An 18,626-nucleotide genomic window follows, 5' to 3' on the forward strand; every position below is an offset into this window, starting at 1 on the left:
CCTGGACATGGGTTGCTGCGGACAATTCACAGCCCAATCTTCCCCAAGCCACTTGGCTGAGCACAACTGAGGAATGCCTACACGACAGCCATGTGACCAGAGGCTCCATTATTTTGGGGGCCACCGGCAGCATCAGCAACCACCACCACCACCACAAAAATCCACAAAACATCATCAGTGAAAACCAGACTCAGACAACGACAACAGGAAATCATTTCTGTCGCCAAGTCCAGATCGGCGTCTAACCACCACTCCTTGCCGCTACTCGCAGGCTGTGTGTCTTGGAAAGGAGCATGAGAGATGGCTAATGGGTTGGAAGGCACAGGCCAAGGGCTGGTGGCTGGAGGTCGGGGTATCATCGGCCCCACGCCATCCTTGCCCAACCACCCTGGGGGCATCAGGGTCCTCCTGGCTCTTTGCTCTAAGATGAGCTAAGCAGGATTTGCACTGATGTGGTCTCCACAACGATCCAGATGCTACAAGGAGGTCAAAGGTCCCCTTCAAACTGCCAGTCACCCCAGGCAGTGGAAAAACATAATCTCACAGGGGACTTATCCCCGTAACATAAGGTTGGCAACAGCTGGCTAATGAGCCCTGATTTAAAAATCAGCTGGCAGGATGACTTCCTACAGGGAGCAGGCCAAGAGGATTGGAAGAGGGACTTGATTCATGAAACCCACTTCCACAGGTCATCCCCGCTGCCCAGGTTCAGGATGCAGAAAAGGTGTGGCCCCTGCAGGAAAACCTCCGAGTTGCATCAGCCCCAGCCAGGACTCCACCTGCCATTCTAAGAGAGCCGAGCTCTCCCCAAAGTTTGCACGGCCCTTCCACCCCACCCCGCCTTCTTGAAGCCAATATTCCAGCTGATTCAGAGGGGAACTGGATCATGTTCCCCACATCCTCTTTCTCCTGCTCCCCCAAGAAAAGTCAATGCCTGCTTTCAGAAGGAAACAATTCACTGTACCAATGTGTTTGTCTGGCACTGGCCTGAGATTCTAATTCTGAGGAATGATCTGGATTCAGTTTTTCATTAGAGACCAAACATCCTTGTACATTTGGAACATGAAAGATATTTAAAATATTTATATATATATATATATAATATATATATACTTTTATTATTCACCCGTTAATTCCATAATATGCCAATCACGAGCTAGTTTTCAGCAGTTACATTCCCTTGATCACGGCTGCATAATGATGTGATTAATTGGAAAACAGGGAGACCAGAGACACGGCCAGAGGTGACATCACGCAGCCTACGCCATTGCAATACAATCATCAAGTTCAGTGGCGGTTTGTAAAGCCAGTTCAGTTCTGGTCCCTTTGCCAGGGATTCTCACGTTTGTGAAAATTGGACCAACAAGTGGTGGGGCTCCATTTCCCGGTTTGAATTCTCAGTGGCTTTATCCAGAATCTCACTGGCAACTGGTTACTGTAACACCAGCCCAACCTAGGAGAGCCAAGGGGGAGAGGCAGAGTTGAGGTGACAGCTGTCCAAAGCCTCTCCCACTCCCCCGCCCAGTCCTGCAGACCAATGACTGGTGGAGCCCGCAGAGCGCCACCGTGCTGAGCGAGCAGGCCCACAGCGAGCCCGGGGCTCTCACCCAGCCTCCTCTGATGCTTTACACATCAGATCTTTTAATGAAAGCAGCTGCGGCAGCCTGAGGAATACTGGGCACGAGGCTGCCCTCACCTGTCAGTCATCCCATAAACGCCAGCTACCCCCATGGCCCTGAGCTGCCTTTTGGAGCTGGCGGAGGAGGAAGGGCCACACTGGGATAAGGGCAGCAGCCCAGCAGAGGAAAACCCCCTGAGGTCCTCAGACTCTCCCTTCCTGCCTGACCAGGGGCCCGCGACTCGCACAGTGTCCTGGGATGGTCCTGAAGCCCTGCCCCCAGTTGGATGAGGCAGCTCACCTGGTGGGAGGAGAGGCTGGAGACAACTTTCCTGCTTCTGCGTGGCTCTAGGGCCCATGCCCTCTGCCACCCTCACATCAGCTGCTGAAAGGAGAATACTGACCCTCCTAGTCTGGTCACCAGAGGGAGGGACTTTTCAAGGGCCCAGACTGACGCTGGATCCCAGACCGATGCTGGATCCCAGACCCGAGGTCCTGGTTCCGTTGGAGACGCCAACTCCCTGACCCGCACAGGCCCAGCTGTGGGCCTGACTGCGAGGGAGCTCGGTGGGAGGCGGCACCTAGCACGTACGTACCTTCTCTGCCCCCATGCTGGGGCACTTCCAATTGTACAGGTAATACTGTAGGTTGCCATCCCCTATGCCAAACTTGAGCTTCTCCAGGAAGGTTTTGTTCTCCATGAGATCCAGTGCATTGAATACGTCAAACCCTTTCTGCATGGCGGCAGGGAGAGACAAGAACAGGTGAAGACAGGTGAAAGCTACCTCACCTTCCTGCCCTTTTCTATCATATCAAAACCATCCACAGGCAGCCAGGGGAGCAATCTTCCTTCAGAAGCTCCTGCTGCTTCCGTGTTACATCCAGACTCCGGCCAGCACCCCGCTCTCTGGTGGTAGTTCTTACGATGCTCTGAGCACCCTACCCGGCCTCTCCTCGGTGTGCGCTTGAGTACACACTTGTGTACTCAGTGTCCAGGCCACCGCTCCCACTGTTCCTTGTTACACTTCCCTGAAACACTCTCGTAATTTCCACAGCCCTCTCTGGAGACCAAGCCCTGAACCTTTTCCTCTGAAAAGCTGACTCCCACGAGCCACTGGGCATTTGCACTGCTCCCTCACTCCCTGACGTTCCAACCCCGAGGCCTTTGTGCACCGAGGGATTTTACGACATTTGATATGCTGCTTTGAGGCTGCAACAGACACTTCCTAAATCTCACCAACTTGATCAGAAGCTCTCCCAGGGCAGCGACTGGCCTGTCATTGTTCAGCTGGCGCACAGTGGGCTGGGCCGGGCGCAGGCAGAACCCATGGGGCAGGGCTGCCTGGAGACCTCTCCAGTGTAAGAGAAGCCCGGGCCCCTCCCCCCATGCTCTACTGTCAGCCGCTCCAATGACTCACCGCCACAGACACCAATCTCCCCATTCCCACACCGGGGAGGTCGTTAAGGAGAACGCCTCTACTCCCCGAGCAGGCCTGGCTATTCAGGCTCCTTGGCAGTGCCTACCGTGAGAACAAAACTCACTGATATAAATCAGAAGGAGTTCAATGCCTTCACTTAGCGTGGACGCTCCTTGCTCCCTCCTAGTTTTGAGCTGCTGGCTGGAAAGTGCTAGGCTGGTGGAGCAGGAGGGGGAGGAGGCCTCAAAGCCCCCAGCCTGTGGGCAGCTACCTGCGAGCTGTGCGCACCACCGCCCCACTGCCCCTTCCCTCTGACCTGCTCCTCACCATTTTGGCGAGAACGAGGGCGTCGCTCATGAGGTCTAGAAGAGGGGTCTGGGTGTGAACGTTGTAGAAAGAATAAGCAGCCTTTAGACTCTTGTGGGTCGGGTGATTCATGATGGTGGACGGAAGTGTATAAAAGCTCAGGAAATCGGTCACCTCACCGTTTGCATTCTGAAGGGAAGACAACAGAAGAAGGCAGTGTCACACAGGCACAGGGTTCCTGCAACCTGGGAATAAAATGTTTTCTACTGCACTCCACCACCCTCAGGCAGCTCTGCTGCTCTAGATGAATGGGTGGAAACTGAAACAGGATATGCAGGGAGGAGAAAACACATGGCCGAGGGAACTTGAGGACAGAGCCGGGAGGAAAATCCAGGCCGGGCTATGGGCTGAACCTGCCATGATCCTTCCCCGCCTGTGGTGACAGGGCCTTCTCACGGCTCCCAGGACCCAGCGCACCCGGCCGGCACCAGACCAAGCGGGGACAGCCAGGGAGTCGAAGGCTCACCTGACCGAGAGGGGCTCAGCTCTCTTTACTGTGAGTCACCAGTGGGGGTGGGGGAGGGGGAGAGGAAGGGCTCACCTTAGCCAACGCAAGCTACAACTTCCTGTCTTTAGTGGGGACCAAGCACGGATGGTCAAGGAAGTCTAGGGTGCCAACACGCCCATCAATCGCTCTTCCGTCACCGAGGCTGGGGACGCCAGCCACTTAGGGAGGACGCCTCCCCGCCCACGGGGCAGAGGCCCAGAACACCCCTCCCCACTCACCTCCACCACAAAAGTGTCGATGATATTCTCCTGGGGGTAGAACCAGTGTTCCACCTCCTCTTGGCTCATGACTGGCGTGAGGTGAAACTGCTTCAGGTACTGGGTGAGGAGCTGGTGCACTACTGCAATGTCCTTCTTTTCCATTGGTCGCAGCCCAGCTGTCTTGGGAGTCTGGAAGAAAGAACCAGAGAGCATCAGACGTGCTGACCATGAGCACCTTGGCTCCCTCTCAAGTCCTACATGAACCGAAAACCACACACTGCTTCCCTTCCTACCCCGACCGTGAGTCTATCCACCCAGGCCCTCAAGAGAGACTCCTCAGTTATCCTAGGCAGCTCCCTCTCACCCACTGTCCACATCCACACTGGCACAAGTCCTGCCCCTGCAGTGTCTTTGGCCCTTTCCCTCGTGGTTAAGGCTGCCATCCTTGACTAAGGCTGCGTCAATCTCTTATCCACATGGCCCAGGCCGGCTTCCTAAGAAAACACAGCCCGTCACACCCCTCCCTGTTCCAAACTCCCTAACACAGAACACAAGACCTTCCACCCTGGGGACCAGTGGCTGTCCCGGCTGTGATCTTCTGTCTCTCTAGCCCAGTGGCTCTCAACAGGAGCAATTTGTCCCCCAGGGGACATTTGACAATATTCAGAGACATTTTTGGTTGTCACAGCTAGGGGGAGGGGTGCTATGGCATCTAGTGGGTAGAAGCCAGGGGTGCTGTTAAACATCCTACAACGCACAGGACGGTCTCCACGATGAAGAATTACCCAACCCAAAATGTCAACGGTGCCATGATGGAGAAACCCTGACCACCCCATGGGTGTGCTGGGGCAGGCCCAGCCCGGTGCTACTCCTGGGCCTCAGTAAAGCCTTTCTCGGCCCCTCTCCTCCGAGCCTCACAACCTTTTCCCACTGAACTGCAGCTCATCTCTTCCTACACCACGCTCTCTCTCCTACAGGCTTAGAGCACTTCACAGACAGCCTCCCAGCCACAGGCACCATGGAACCCCGGGCCCAGCAGAGCCTACACTGGATGCCCGCCTTGCCTATCCACTTGGACACCACTACACCAGTACTGCCCCTGGCAGGACACTGCTACAAGTAAAATTCAGAAGAAAAGCACCGAACTCCCAGGATTTAATCTCATGCCAGAATCCCACCCCACAGCTGCTTCTCCTTAGAAAGTGCTTCAGTGGAATGAAGCCATGTGATACTCCGGAGTAAATACTGGGGCTGAGGGAACATTCCCAAAGGCTTAACACACAAAGGTGGGGTCAGCCGAATCTGAAATCAGGGTAGAGTTAGTTTATATACCTCAGTCACTGCCTGATACAACTGCTTCCTAATGCAGGAATTGCTTCCTTTTTTTTTAAGATTTTATATCATAGTTGATTAACAATGTTGTGTTAGTTTCAGGTGTACAGGAATTGCTTTTAAAACTGCAGTTCCAGGGGACTTCCCTGGTGGCGCAGTGGTTAAGAATCTGCCTGCCAATGCAGGGGACATGGGTTCGAGCCCTGGTCCAGGAAGATCCCACATGCCACGGAGCAACTAAGCCCGTGCGCCACAACTACTGAGCCCTGGCACCACAACTACTGAAGCCCGTGCACCTAGAGCCCATGCTCCGCAACAAGAGAAGCCACTGCAATGAGAAGCCCGCGCACAGCAACGAACAGTAGCCCCAGCTGGCCACAACTAAAGAAAGCCTGCGCACAGCAACGAAGACCCAAAGCAGCCAAAAATAAATAAGTAAATAAATAAATTTAAAACTGCAGTTCCAGGACCTCTAGCTGCCATAATTCCTTGCTAATCCTGATGTCTCTAGGGAACACTTAGTGACCTTGTTTCTACATGGTAGCTCCCAAAGTGACACCTCAAATCCTGGACTGAAAAAGCAGCCATGCTGGGGTTCTCACCCACAGGCGGGGAGATCCAAAGACGTTCTTCCAGCTGCTACACTTTAAGAACGCTCTCCAGTGGCCCAAGGGGACACTCATCGTGGCGCCCTAATCTGGTTTCCCGGGCAGTGCCTAACTATGCTGCAGCGGGCTCTCAAAGCGGGACACTAATGACCCCAATCCAGGGGTGGATCAGCCCAATCCCAGGGCGATTAATCCAGTTTGGTGGCTGATGAGTCCAGGCGGGCAGCCCTCTGATCAGCAGGCATCCAATAACTGTGCTGACACTGCCCGGAAGAGCTCTGAGGGAAGAGAAGGGATTTTAAGATCCATTAGGCTCCTGAAGACAGGCACAACAAGAGAACAAGGAGCGTCTGTCTCACTGGCAAACTAGGCAAACTGAGGCCCAGAGGAGAAAACCAGCTCACTGCAGGCTGCCTAGTCCTTCGGTGGCAAAATCTGGGCGGGAGGATTGGGACTGGAAATCTGGGCTCCCCTCACAAACTCAAGCCACCTCTCCTCCACCTGACTTGGCAGAGGGAGCAGCAGATGCTCTGTGGCTCATTTCCACTGGGTCCTGGGACGTGCTGCGTACCAGTGAGTGGATTCATCTCTCCATTATGCTTCACTTAGGCTAAAATTACACGGAATAGGTGTTCTCTGAGTCTGCCAACAGATGGCACAGAAACTAGCCCAGATGCAGGCTCAGGAGAACAGAGAAAGTCCAACTAAAATAAAAACCTTGCTACAGGCAACAGAACAACAGGATGGAAAGGCTAGGAATCTGGAAACTACGAGTTGAGTTGCCTTTCTGGTAAGAGAGCCCCCTCCCCCCACCAGGCCCCGCTCCTTTCCTGCTGAGGGCGAGGCTCTCCTTGGCCTCCCTCCTGCCCCTGCCCAGGGCCCCGAAGCACCACTGGCCTCTGGCAGTCGGTAGAGCTTCATGGTGCGTTGCATGGTCATATTTCTGCTCAAGTGGGAGAACTTCACTTCAATCAGCTTCCGTGGGTTTAGGGACCGATGCCAGTACCTGTGGGGACACAAATATCCTGTCCTCAGAGGACTATGGCAAGTCTCATTAAAAGGACAACGGCGGGACTTCCCTGGTGGTGCAGTGGTTAAGACTCTGCACTCCCAATGCAGGGGGCCGGGTTTGATCCCTGGTCGGGGAACTAGATCCCACATGCACGCCACAACTAATAGTTTGCATGCCGCAACTAAGGAGCCCACGTGCCGCAACTAAGAACCAGCACAACCAAATAAATAAATACTAAAAAAAAAAAAAAAAAAAGACAATGGCACGGGGATCTCAAGATGAGCGGCAGGTGGCGTAAGAGACCCATCGGGCCCCACTTGAGCCAGTGGCGTCGCCCCAGATCTCCAACCTCCCCACAGTGAGTGCAGAGCGGCCAAAGCGCTTCCCATATTTTCTTTGTCAAGTTCACAAGCCACTCCTCCGTAACAGTATTTGTCTGGGAACAGCGATCCCCACTCCTGGAATCAAGTCAATGGAAAAGACTTCTAGTTCTCTGAATGTTTAGCCTCTGCCTCCTCCTTTCCAGCATTTGTCTGGTGTTTTCACTTTTGAAGTTCTTAAGGCAGAGTATTCAATTGTTTCAAAGAACTTTCGAAGGCAGAGGTTGTGCTTGGTGCACACAGGGATCAGACATGCTCTCTTCGGCCCACATAATATTCAAAACAAAATTGGGCCAACCATTTAAAACTTTAGGACATTTACCATAAAAATCCAGACTTGGCCTCATCCTTAAAAACGAGAACAAAACCCCAGCAGACGGACCCCCACCATTTCCAAATGGAAGGAATCAGGGGGAGCTAAGAAAGCCTAACCCCTTTGGGCAGGGCACGCACTGTGCAGGCTGCTGTTCCTACAGCCTCCCCGTCACTCCCCTGTGTGCCCCACCCGGCTCCTGTGGGCACCACCACCCACCTTATCAGACACCAGAGCAGCGAGATGCTCTTGGGCACATGCTGAGGGGCAGAACTGTGACTCACGGTGACACAAGCTCCTCAACTAGAGCAGGCATGTCGCTAGGACCTTGCAAAGAAGAGATTTTTTACCTGCAGGTGCCAACAGGCTTCGGTAATACCACCCCGGCAGTGTAAACAGCTTGGAAGATGCCCTCCAGGTGCACCCGCCGGGTTATCTCACGGATCAGGACTGGAGCCACCCTCTTGGAACGCAGCTTCTTGTGGACACACAGGAAGTTGATCTCCACCATCTTCTTCTCTCTGAAGAGGGAGGAAAAAACTCAGGGACAAGGCTTTTAACAGGCAAGGTAATCCCGTCCAGCACGTGGAGCGCCCTGCAGGGACCGGGGCCCTCAGCACAGGCTCGTGTTCTGCCTCTGCCTGCACTCAGCAGTCAGGACTAGGACGCCCTCCCACCGCCCTGCTCTGCTGCACCAGGCAAGGGGCCCACTCTCTACAGACTCTACCTCCAAAGGTAAGTGGGACTCAAGCAAACTCCTTTATTTAAGGCACCACAGCATCTCCCTGGTGAAGCCCCAATAGTAGGCTGGTGGGGTCCCACCTTTAGCCGTCAGGAACCCCACAGAGTAAGTCAAGGGTTATTCTAGGATTTCAGGGGTTCTGACTCCCCCAAGAATCCACAGCCTCTAAGCCCAGAAGGCTGTGGTAGATGGCTCTGACGTTTCCAGGGAAAATGAAGAGCAGAGCTTGAAGGCCCCGTGACAATGTGGTTGTGAGTCACACCCGCCCACTTCTGAAGCGGCTTGAGTGTGTCGATGCGTGAGTGGCGCAAATGCAAACGCTGAACTGCTGGTCAGGGAGTGCACCAGCCCTCAGGGTGGACTCCTTCCAGCCCAGGTCACAGACAAGAGCACCACCAACAATTCAGAGCCAGACAGGTGGTTCCTATGATGAATTTCTATTCCCAAGACCCAAGTTCCCTCCCTTCGTGGGAACTTCCCTCTTTCTTCTACGGAAAGTATGTGCATGTTTCCCCCCCACCTTCCCAGACCAAGCAGGATGGTGGGGACGCGGGGGGTGGGAGCGGCGCAGGTGCTTACGTGTCATAGATATGGATGTTTGCCGGGATGGCGCTGATGAACCCAACCAGTTTCCGACTCGAGACCACTCGAACCCCACAGTGCCACTGGGGGAGCCAGCCAGGTGGCCGGAGAGCCCTAGAGGAGAGACGGGGGCTGTAGCCGTGGTGCTGCTCGCCAGCGGGCTTGGGGGACTGTCTGGGCTCCACCGCCGAGTCTGGTTCTAAGCTCATGCTACCACCGCCCTGAGTAGGGGTGAACAGCTCAATTCTCCTAATTCTCTTTAGGGCCAAACCCTCCTGGACACCAATGGGATCGAGCTACAGCCCTTTCTCTCTGCTCAGTCCACTTGGCCTACTTGCTCACCCAACCCAGGGCTGTCATAGTGAAGATTTCATACTGATCCAGTTTCTCTGTGCTCACTTACTCTGACAGCCTGAGCCGGAGCACCGGCCTCCTTGGCTTCGAGTCCAGTGGGTCCCATGGTCGGAAGCTGGCTGTGGAGCCTCTGGAGCTCTGCGCTGCACCTCCCCGCAAGCACCATCACCTCCTCTCTCTCCGCTTGGCCAGTCTTCCTTTCCCTCCCCTTTCAGGCAGGCCCCCTCCGTGCTGGCCTCATGCCTCTACCTTCCCGGATATTAAACGAGGCCCGGGAGGGTGGGTGGCCCAGCCAGGCAAGGTCAATTTCATACAACTGAGCGTGCTCAGGAAATGGACAGAAAACGACCTCTTTTCTTTTAAATCTTAGCAGGTCTCATCCTTCCCTCCCTTCTTACATAAAGTCACCATACAACAGATGATCTTTTCTTCTGGGTACCAATTCCATAAAGGAATCCCTCACCCAGTCATTCTGTCTTAAATAAGGTTTCGAGGGCTTCCCTGGTGGCGCAGTGGTTGAGAGTCTGCCTGCTAATGCAGGGGACACGGGTTCGAGCCCTGGTCTGGGAAGATCCCACATGCCACGGAGCAGCTGGGCCCGTGAGCCACAATTGCTGAGCCTGCGCGTCTGGAGCCTGTGCCCCGCGGCGGGAGGGGCCGCGATAGAGAAAGGCCCGCGCACCGCGATGAAGAGCGGTCCCCGCACCGCGATGAAGAGTGGCCCCCGCTTGCCGCAACTGGAGAAAGCCCTCGTACGAACCGAAGACCCAACACAGCCAAAAATAAATAAATAAATAAATAAATAAATAAATAAAATCAAGTAAAACTTTAAAAAAAAAATAAATAAATAAGGTTTCGATTCTAAGCTCCATGAGAAGCAAGTCTCCTTCAGATGCAGAAACTCAAAAATCGCATACTAATTTGTCATTAAAAGGATGGCTCGGGCTTCCCTGGTGGCGCAGTGGTTGAGAATCTGCCTGCCAATGCAGGGGACACGGGTTCGAGCCCTGGTCTGGGAAGATCCCACATGCCGTGGAGCAACTGGGCCCATGAGCCACAACTACTGAGCCTGCGCATCTGGAGCCTGTGCTCCGCAACAAGAGAGGCCGCGACAGTGAGAGGCCCGCGCACCGCGATGAAGAGTGGCCCCCACTCGCCGCAACTAGAGAAAGCCCACGCACAGAAACGAAGACCCAACACAGCCAAAAATAAATAAATAAATAAAGTGTAAAATTTTTAAAAAATAAATAAATAAAAAAATAAAAGCATGGCTCTTAGCAGGGATGAAAAATCTGGTGCCCTGTCGTTGTTCTGCTCTATGCCTGGCTCTGGAACCTTAATAAGGAAGCCCTTACAACTCACCACAGAAGAAATTCGGGGGAATAATCAAATCGGAACATGTTGTCATCATCTTCCACATAATTCTCATTCAGGAGGGTGTAGAGTTCTTTCAGCTGTAGAGAGATGAGGAGCGGCCTTAGAGGTATTCTGCCAGGGGTGGGGACAAACTCCAGTACCCTGGGGCTCCAAGCCTTTCAGGACAAGGCAAACTACCAAAAGCTATGTTTAATCTCACAAATCCTTTTCATGGCAGGGACTCCTGGAACAAGCACCCTAGTGCTTAATAGGAAACTGAGCCACCAAGGGTAGAGTGGCAGACTTAAGTACATGAATGGGCAGACCAAGAATGTCATCCAACTAACCAACCACTCTATCGTTAAGACAAGGGACTGAATACATGGATGAACAAGAAAAATGAAAGCATGAAGAAAAGATATCTGCCTTGGGGAGCTGCAGGGGTTAACTCTCAACCTGCCAGAGAAGCCAAGAGCTATTTATGTGGAGTCGTGGGCAGGCCCCAGAGGCAACAGATGGGGGGTCTGCTCAGACCTGCTTGGCTCAGCTCTTAAGAGAGCCCTTGCGGAAGGCCTGAGTAGAAGTTGTCTCCATGTGACTGCAGGCCTCTTCGTGAAAGTGGCAACTGGTCCACACTCCTGGCCCACCCAGGCCTACTCACCACACCACGGTCCCCCAGGTCCAAGGCATCCCAGGTGAAGTCCTGGGGCAGGGTGTAGGGCTCCTGGCGGATGTTGTCTTTGTCAGGCTCCACGGGACCATGCGTGTTCACGACTTCCCCTGGAAGAAGAGCACAGCCATGAGCCTCACCCTTGGCCTCCTAGGGGAGGGAAGGGGCTCAGCGCAAAGACTGACCTCAGCAAATTCCTCCTGGCCCTAGGAGCCCTCCATCTGAAGAACACTCTGTTCTTGGCAACTGCAGACCATCTCTCCAGCTACCCTTGGCCCCTAGCTGAGGGCCAATTCATGGCCAAACTTAAGAACAATCAGTGGGATCCAAGGTGGTTGGTTTCTTGGACATTCTTTTAAATCTCCCTTGGGTTACTGAATGACAAACATTTATCTTGACTAGTTTGGCTTCCTGCCTCCTGGTTGGTGTAGAGTGCTGTCATGGCCCCGGCCCAGGCCCATCGACCTGGATGGATTTATAAGGAGTTGCAACAAGGCTGCTTTTGTGTCAACAGCAACGCCAACGTACTGGGCCTATTCCTGAGCTAGACAATGGCGTCCAGGCGCCAGGCTCACTCTGGGCCCTGCCAGCCTTGGCTTTGAACAACGTGGGCCAGTTAACTGCCGCTGCCAGCTCAGGCCCTCGGTGTTTACAGAGCCCTGTGAGCCCCTTCAGGCTGAATCACTGAGTCTACACCACGCTGCTGGGAAGTTACCATCTGACGGGACATCTCCACCCGGGACAGACACCCTTCCCCTGTGGAGTGCGTAGGAAGTGCGGGGGGTGCTGAGAAGACAGAGCCCTGATTCCCAACCCCAGCCAAATCAGACCTATCTGATAAACTCAGACGAATCAGCCACTTAATTTTGGCCCCTGGAATTATTTGGCCCTGGCAGATTCTACAATTCAGAGCTCATTCATGTTCACAACTTAGAAGAATGAAATGTTTAGTACATTTTGAAGAGTCTTTACAGGGGACCACTCAGTACACGGCTCCCAGCAAAAGGCTCTGTACATTCTAGACACTCAGTTCATGCTTTTATTGACATTCGGACTCCTGGCCCAAACACACCATTCTAACGTGTAACAGGAAGCTGTGGACCCTCCCAGTGATGGATCCGTGGGGCAGGAGTAGTGGAAATGGCTACATCCAGCCATGAGCTGAGGACAACACCATGAGGACTGACCATCTAACTCTCGCCCGGCACATTTACTGAACACCAGTCAGACATCGTGTAACAGGACAGAGCTGGGAAAAGACAAGGTCCCTGGCCTCACAAGATGCACCATCTTCTGGGGAAATATTCAAGAAATGAGTCATTACCAACGTGCTAAGGGTCACAAATTGCAAAGTACAGGCAACAATGGGGACACAGCAGGGAAGAATCCAGCTAACTCTTATTTATAAGCTGCTCCCAAATAGGTTTCCTTGGGAGAGAGGTTATATATTTTTTCCCCTGGTTTAGAAATTGGCCTTTTGATTAATTCATAAAGCAGCCCTTGTGAACTGGTTTAATATAAGTCAATCCACTTTCAATTCCCTGCCACGTATAACTTTTTGAGCCTACCAAGCCAAGGGCCGGACCCTTGGAAAGTACCAAGGATTTCTACTCTAGTCTTGTCTAGGTGCTGATCAATTTTCCCATCTTGTTTTGAATTTATACCCTTTGCAAAAGACATTTTTATTTATCTATCTATCTATCTACGGCTGTGTTGGGTCTTCATGGCTGTACGCGAGCTTTCTCAAGTTGTGGCGAGCAGGGGCTACTCTTCGTTGCAGTGCGTGGGCTTCTCATTGCAGTGGCTTCTCTTGTTGCAGAGCACAGGCTCTAGGCGTGCGGGCTTCAGTAGTTGTGGCACGCGGGCTCAGCAGTTGTGGCTCACGGGCTCTAGAGCACAAGCTCAGCAGCTGTGGCGCACAGGCTTAGGTTGCTTTGCAGCATGTGGGATCTTCCCGGGCCAGGGTTCGAACCCATGTCCCCTGCATGGGCGGGCGGATTCTTAACCACTGCGCCACCAGGGAAGCCCTCCAAAAGACATTTTTAAACTTCAGAACCTTTTTATCAATTTTTTTCCCCTAAATGATTTCATGGACAAGATACTGGTGGTCTTTGCCACTATATGACAATAGTCTCAAGGCCAAATCATTTCATTTAGGCTGGTTACTAGGTCCTGCATGCACCAAGCATTTCCATTTGCGCCTTCACCATGTGTTCACAGAATCCTAAAATGCTCCAGCTCTGGGGCAGGAGCTGGCGAATGAAACGGACGCAGGTCCTCATCATCATGGGCACCAACGGGACAAGCAAGCAGGCACCTGTCACTCAGTATAATGAGAGTCCACGACAATGAAGTATGGTAGGAGGGGGAGGAGGTGGAGGGGTCAGGAAAGACCTCTCAGAAGAATATCTAAAGACGTGATCTCAAGGATAATTAGGAATTAGGCAGGAGTGGACAGGGTGGGGCAGGGAGGGTGGGTACACTGAGGGAACAGCACAGTCAAGGCCTGGAGATGAAGGGGGGCAAGGAAGGAAACTAGGAGAGGAGGCTGAAGAGGAGAGCGGGGACCAATCGTGGAGGACCCTGCGAGCTACCACAGCGGCTGGACTTCATCCTCAAGGCTGTGGGACATCCTGAACGAGTCTTTAAGGGGGAAGGGAGGGAGGAGTGACATCCTGAGATTTGAATTTTACAAAGAGCACTCAGTAAGTGTTTGTCAAGTGACATTACTGAGTGAACTTTTATACAATATTCAGTTGGTAAGTCTTAATCTATGTGTTGACAAACCAGCTCTCACAGGTTATCTCAAGGCTATGTGCCATCTGCAAGACATAGCTGACAAAGCAGAGTTAGAGGGAACACTGAGAAGGCAGAAGCACTTTGAACAGACTCGCGGTCTGGGGTGCCAGCGAAGCTGAGAGCGGCCCAGGGCTCCTGCCTGCGCTGCTCGGTGGAGACCGGCCTGCCTGCCACCTTCTAATGGCTCCTGAGCGCCTCTGGCTGAGTTGGCGTGGGCTGCTCTGCAGAGCATGGCAGGAATGCAGCCAACTGTCTCTAGGCCACCATGAGCCAACAAGCAGCTGAGGAGGACACTGGGAACTCTGAAAGAAAACCCTGGACTTTCAACGGGTTTCTTTCTGTACGCTCTACCCCCAAATTCTCTCTCTGCCTGCGGACACCCGAGATCCAAAACTAAGCGCCACAGTGTACCTGTGAAGGACTTGGGAGAAAAGAACGTGAGATCTGGGAGACCTTAAGCCAAACGAGTAGGACAAGGGACAAAGTGGGGAAGCTCCTCTCTCAGGGCCTGGGGCAACCAAGTACAAGTCCGCCTTCTCCCTTTCTTCGGGAGAGTTACTTTTTAAACTAATCTAACAGTGGCCAGATTCCACCCCACTAAGGTCAGGCAAAGTAAAAGGATCCCTCACCCCCCCACTAGCATAGGAAAAGGGGTGACTGAAAAAGGAGAAGGACATGGTCTGAAAAGGGAGATCAAAAGTTGATCTGGGAGCACAAAGAACTGTTACACAGCTGAAGACACTGGCTGTTTACAGGCCTTTCAATGGTGAACTTAGGATGATTTTTTTTTTAATACATTTATTTATTTATTTGTGGCTGCAATGGGTCTTCGTTGCTACGTGCAGGCATTCTCCAGTTGCAGACAGCAGGGGTTACTCTTCGTTGCGGTGCGCGGGCTTCTCATTGTGGTGGCTTCTCTTGCTGCGGAGCACGGGCTCTAGGCACGCAGGCTTCGGTAGTTGGGGCACGTAGGCTCAGTAGTTGTGGCTCATGGGCTTAGCTGCTCCGCGGCATGTGGGATCTTCCCGGACCAGGGCTTGAACCCGTGTTCCCTGCATTGGCAGGAGGATTCTTAACCACTGCGCCACCAGGGAAGTCCCAGATGATTTTAAACTTCTAAAGAATTCTAAGTCTTTTGAGTGGAATACAATCTAACTCTTGCCTCAAGTTGGGGAGTGCTGCAAACACAGTATACTTGATATGCTTGAGTCTCACAATTATTAGCCCCCATTTAAGTGGAAAAAATTAAAGCAAGAAGCTATAAATCACTCTAAGAACAGTCAGAAGCAGAACTGGGGTGACACCTCAGCCACGTGGACCAGCTGATGCCTATAATGTGGTACTTTCTATGGGCTGACTCACAGACACAAAGGAATCCTTTATTTGGACCTGACTGACCGTGGACCTGAAAGGCAGACTGGCCAGAAGCTCGGAGTGATCACTCTTCCACAGAGCCCCACACCACACTGCCCAGAAGGCATATCAAGAAGAAACAAAACAGCCTCATTCCACCTTCCCGAGGCCATCTAGGTCCCTGTGAGCAATAGTGTGGCTTTTTCACGAGCTGAGAGCAAAACAGGAGCACTGTCTACATACAGGTGGAGAAACTGAGGCAAACAACAAAGAGTAAATGAGCTTTGAGAAAGAAGCAGAAGAGAAGCAGAAGAGAAGCCCATTAATCCCAACTGGCCTCTTCACCAGGTTCCATGTCTATGAAGAATGGAGCAAAGTCACCCATTTCCAAATTCTTAATGAAAAATAAAATCAAACCAAAACCCCATCTGAAAACAGCCAAGATGCACAGCAGCCCCCCACCCCGGACTGCCTCTTCGTGCAGTTCACTCAGAGGTGGAACGCGTGGCTCTTGATTCTTCCTGCTGCTTCGTGGGGGAGTGGTCACTGGGGCCCATACTTGTAATACCCTAAGAATAGCATTACTGTGACCCAAAGCCTTGCTGGAGGGCTTAGCCAGCGGCCTGGGACCTGGCTGACCTGGGCAGCTCAACAGACCTGGTGGATGGGTGAGGGCAGGGTTCTAAAACAGTGCCTGCTGCTGATTCACGACTCACAACCATCCAGGCACTGCTTTGCTTTGCACCCTCTGGGGGGCACGTCTCAGCTTGCTTCTGGATTGTGACTAAGCTGTCTACAAACTGCATCTGCTCCAGAGCAGAGCTTTTCAAACTTTCAAAGTGGACACAAATCCCCTGCACGTTCTGATTCTGCAGGTCTGGGGCTTGAGATTCTGCATCTCTACAAGCTCTTAAGCAATGCCCATCCTGCTGGCCGGAGGAGCAAACTCTGGAGTAGACGACTCTCCTTGGGCACAGCTGCCCCTCTCCCCTCACCAAGCTTTCATTCTGCCCTCGCCCCCCTCCTCCCCACTAAACACAGTCAAATCTCACTGTGTCACTGGAGGGGAGCAGTAACATGGACAGCCTGAAGGTCACTCATGTTTGTTGTTAACACACGTTTTTTTCAACATACCTACTTTCCCAGTCACATAGAAAATAGGAACTGGGCTATCAATGGGTCCAGGAGCATGATGCAACCCACTGCAAAAACTTTGTCAATAACACCCTCTGAAGTCAGCCGTCAAGGTGAGCTGTGACTCAGTCTCAGCAGGCATCTCTAACTCTGCTACAACCAGTCTCTTCTGGAATCCTTTTATTTTCTGCCTGCCCCACCCCTTTGAGAGTTCATCATAGCTTTTTAAAGAGGTGCCGACCAAACCTGCATATGGTATTCCAGGTGGAATTAAACTATCACTGTTAGGCAAAATGTCAAATTATTTTGCATCTATTAAGCACGCACTGTCTGAGACAAGGGGAAGAGGCTGGGGACTGGCCCACTCCAGATTAAACACTTGCCCAGATAAACAAGTCTCTCCATAAAATCTATGTGGGAAGACAGGTCCATGAGCACACATCCCCACTCATCATGTGCCAATGCCCTGTTTTTCTCTGTAGATTCATACTGGATGATGATGGACTAAAAGGACCATTATTTGTTCTCAATATGTGTTACTGTGAAATGATAAGGTCCCTGAACAACAGTCTTTTCTGAACTGCACTGTAAAGACCATCCTCTAAAAACCACCACCAAGGGCTTCCCTGGTGGCGCAGTGGTTGAGAATCTGCCTGCTAATGCAGGGGACACGGGTTCGAGCCCTGGTCTGGGAAGATCCCACATGCCACGGAGCAGCTGGGCCCGTGAGCCACAACTACTGAGCCTGCGCGTCTGGAGCCTGTGCCCCGCAACGGGAGGGGCCGCGATAGTGAAAGGCCCGCGCACCGCAATGAAGAGCGGTCCCCGCACCGCGATGAAGAGTGGCCCCCACTTGCCGCAACTAGAGAAAGCCCTCGCACGAACCGAAGACCCAACACAGCCAAAAATAAATAAATAAATAAATAAATATAGTAGCTATACAAAAACCACCACCAAGGAACAACAGAACTCTCTCGTCCTCCCTCACAAATCCAGCACAGAACCCTCAGCATGGCTAAGGCACATCCCTCGCCCTTGCCCTTGCCTTTGCCTTTGCCTTTGCCTTCGCCTGGGGAAGATAGCAAATACATACCCAGTTTGGGGACGGGCTGCGTGTCCCAGAACTGGTAGCTTCGCTTGCTAGCCTCCTCCATGGTTTTTGCAGGTCCCTGACCTACTGAAAAAAGTTCAATGGCCTTCTGTATTTCCTGGATCCTCTCTGCTGGCAAAGAGTTCATCTGAACAAGACAAAGTTGGGGAGAGAAAAGGCCCATTATATTAATAAACACTTTTGATTCATTCAAGTCCAAGAGTTAAGGGGGTACAACTCAAAGAAGGGGTGTGGCTCCTCGGAGGTCAGCTGCTGTAGGACAAGTGGAGAAAGAGCGGGTGACGATGAGCAGCGTGAGAGGCAGGTGCTTCCTACAGGGCTTCTCCTCTTCTTAGTCTTACGATGGTTGACGGCAAAACATGGCTCAGTGTAAAATTTCAAACAATGCAGAAATGTAAAAACACACAGAAGATAAAAAACCCAACAGTCCCATCCCTCAAATATAATCCTTGTCATCAACAGTCTTAAATTTGGGAGGTAGGGTGAGAAGAGGCAAATATAATTTCAGACTTTTTTGCATGCAAGTTCCAAACACACACACAATTTTCAAAAACTCAAATTGGATCGTACAGTATTATTTTACTGACTGTTCTTCTTTAAACACTATGTCTTAGAGACCGTTCCACGCAGTCACATGGACCTGCCCATTCCAACAACTGAATCCCCTGCGTGCACAGACTACAATATATCTGGCCAACCCCCTACCAATGCCATTTTGGTGATTTTGGTCTTCAGTTTTACAGACAATGCTGCAATGAACTTTCTTCTAC

The 18,626-nt window shown here is 52.2% G+C and overlaps 1 protein-coding gene across 1 annotated transcript in view; it reads right to left on the reverse strand.

The window, feature by feature from the left end:
• Window positions 1–1,081: 1,081 nt before the first annotated feature.
• Window positions 1,082–18,626, reverse strand: part of NMT1 (N-myristoyltransferase 1) — a 30,996-nt gene continuing 13,451 nt past the window's right edge. The window contains exons 3-12 of the mRNA XM_007180170.2: window positions 17,839–17,983; window positions 11,451–11,569; window positions 10,796–10,887; window positions 9,077–9,193; window positions 8,106–8,276; window positions 6,948–7,056; window positions 4,129–4,299; window positions 3,364–3,531; window positions 2,215–2,352; window positions 1,082–1,453 (exon numbers count right to left, since the gene is read on the reverse strand). Coding sequence (XP_007180232.1) covers window positions 1,433–1,453; window positions 2,215–2,352; window positions 3,364–3,531; window positions 4,129–4,299; window positions 6,948–7,056; window positions 8,106–8,276; window positions 9,077–9,193; window positions 10,796–10,887; window positions 11,451–11,569; window positions 17,839–17,983 — 1,251 coding nt within the window. The 3' untranslated portion in view covers window positions 1,082–1,432. The remainder of the gene's footprint in view (window positions 1,454–2,214; window positions 2,353–3,363; window positions 3,532–4,128; window positions 4,300–6,947; window positions 7,057–8,105; window positions 8,277–9,076; window positions 9,194–10,795; window positions 10,888–11,450; window positions 11,570–17,838; window positions 17,984–18,626) is intronic.

The sequence above is a fragment of the Balaenoptera acutorostrata genome, chromosome 20 (genome assembly GCF_949987535.1).
Source record: "Balaenoptera acutorostrata chromosome 20, mBalAcu1.1, whole genome shotgun sequence".
NCBI lineage: Eukaryota > Metazoa > Chordata > Mammalia > Artiodactyla > Balaenopteridae > Balaenoptera > Balaenoptera acutorostrata.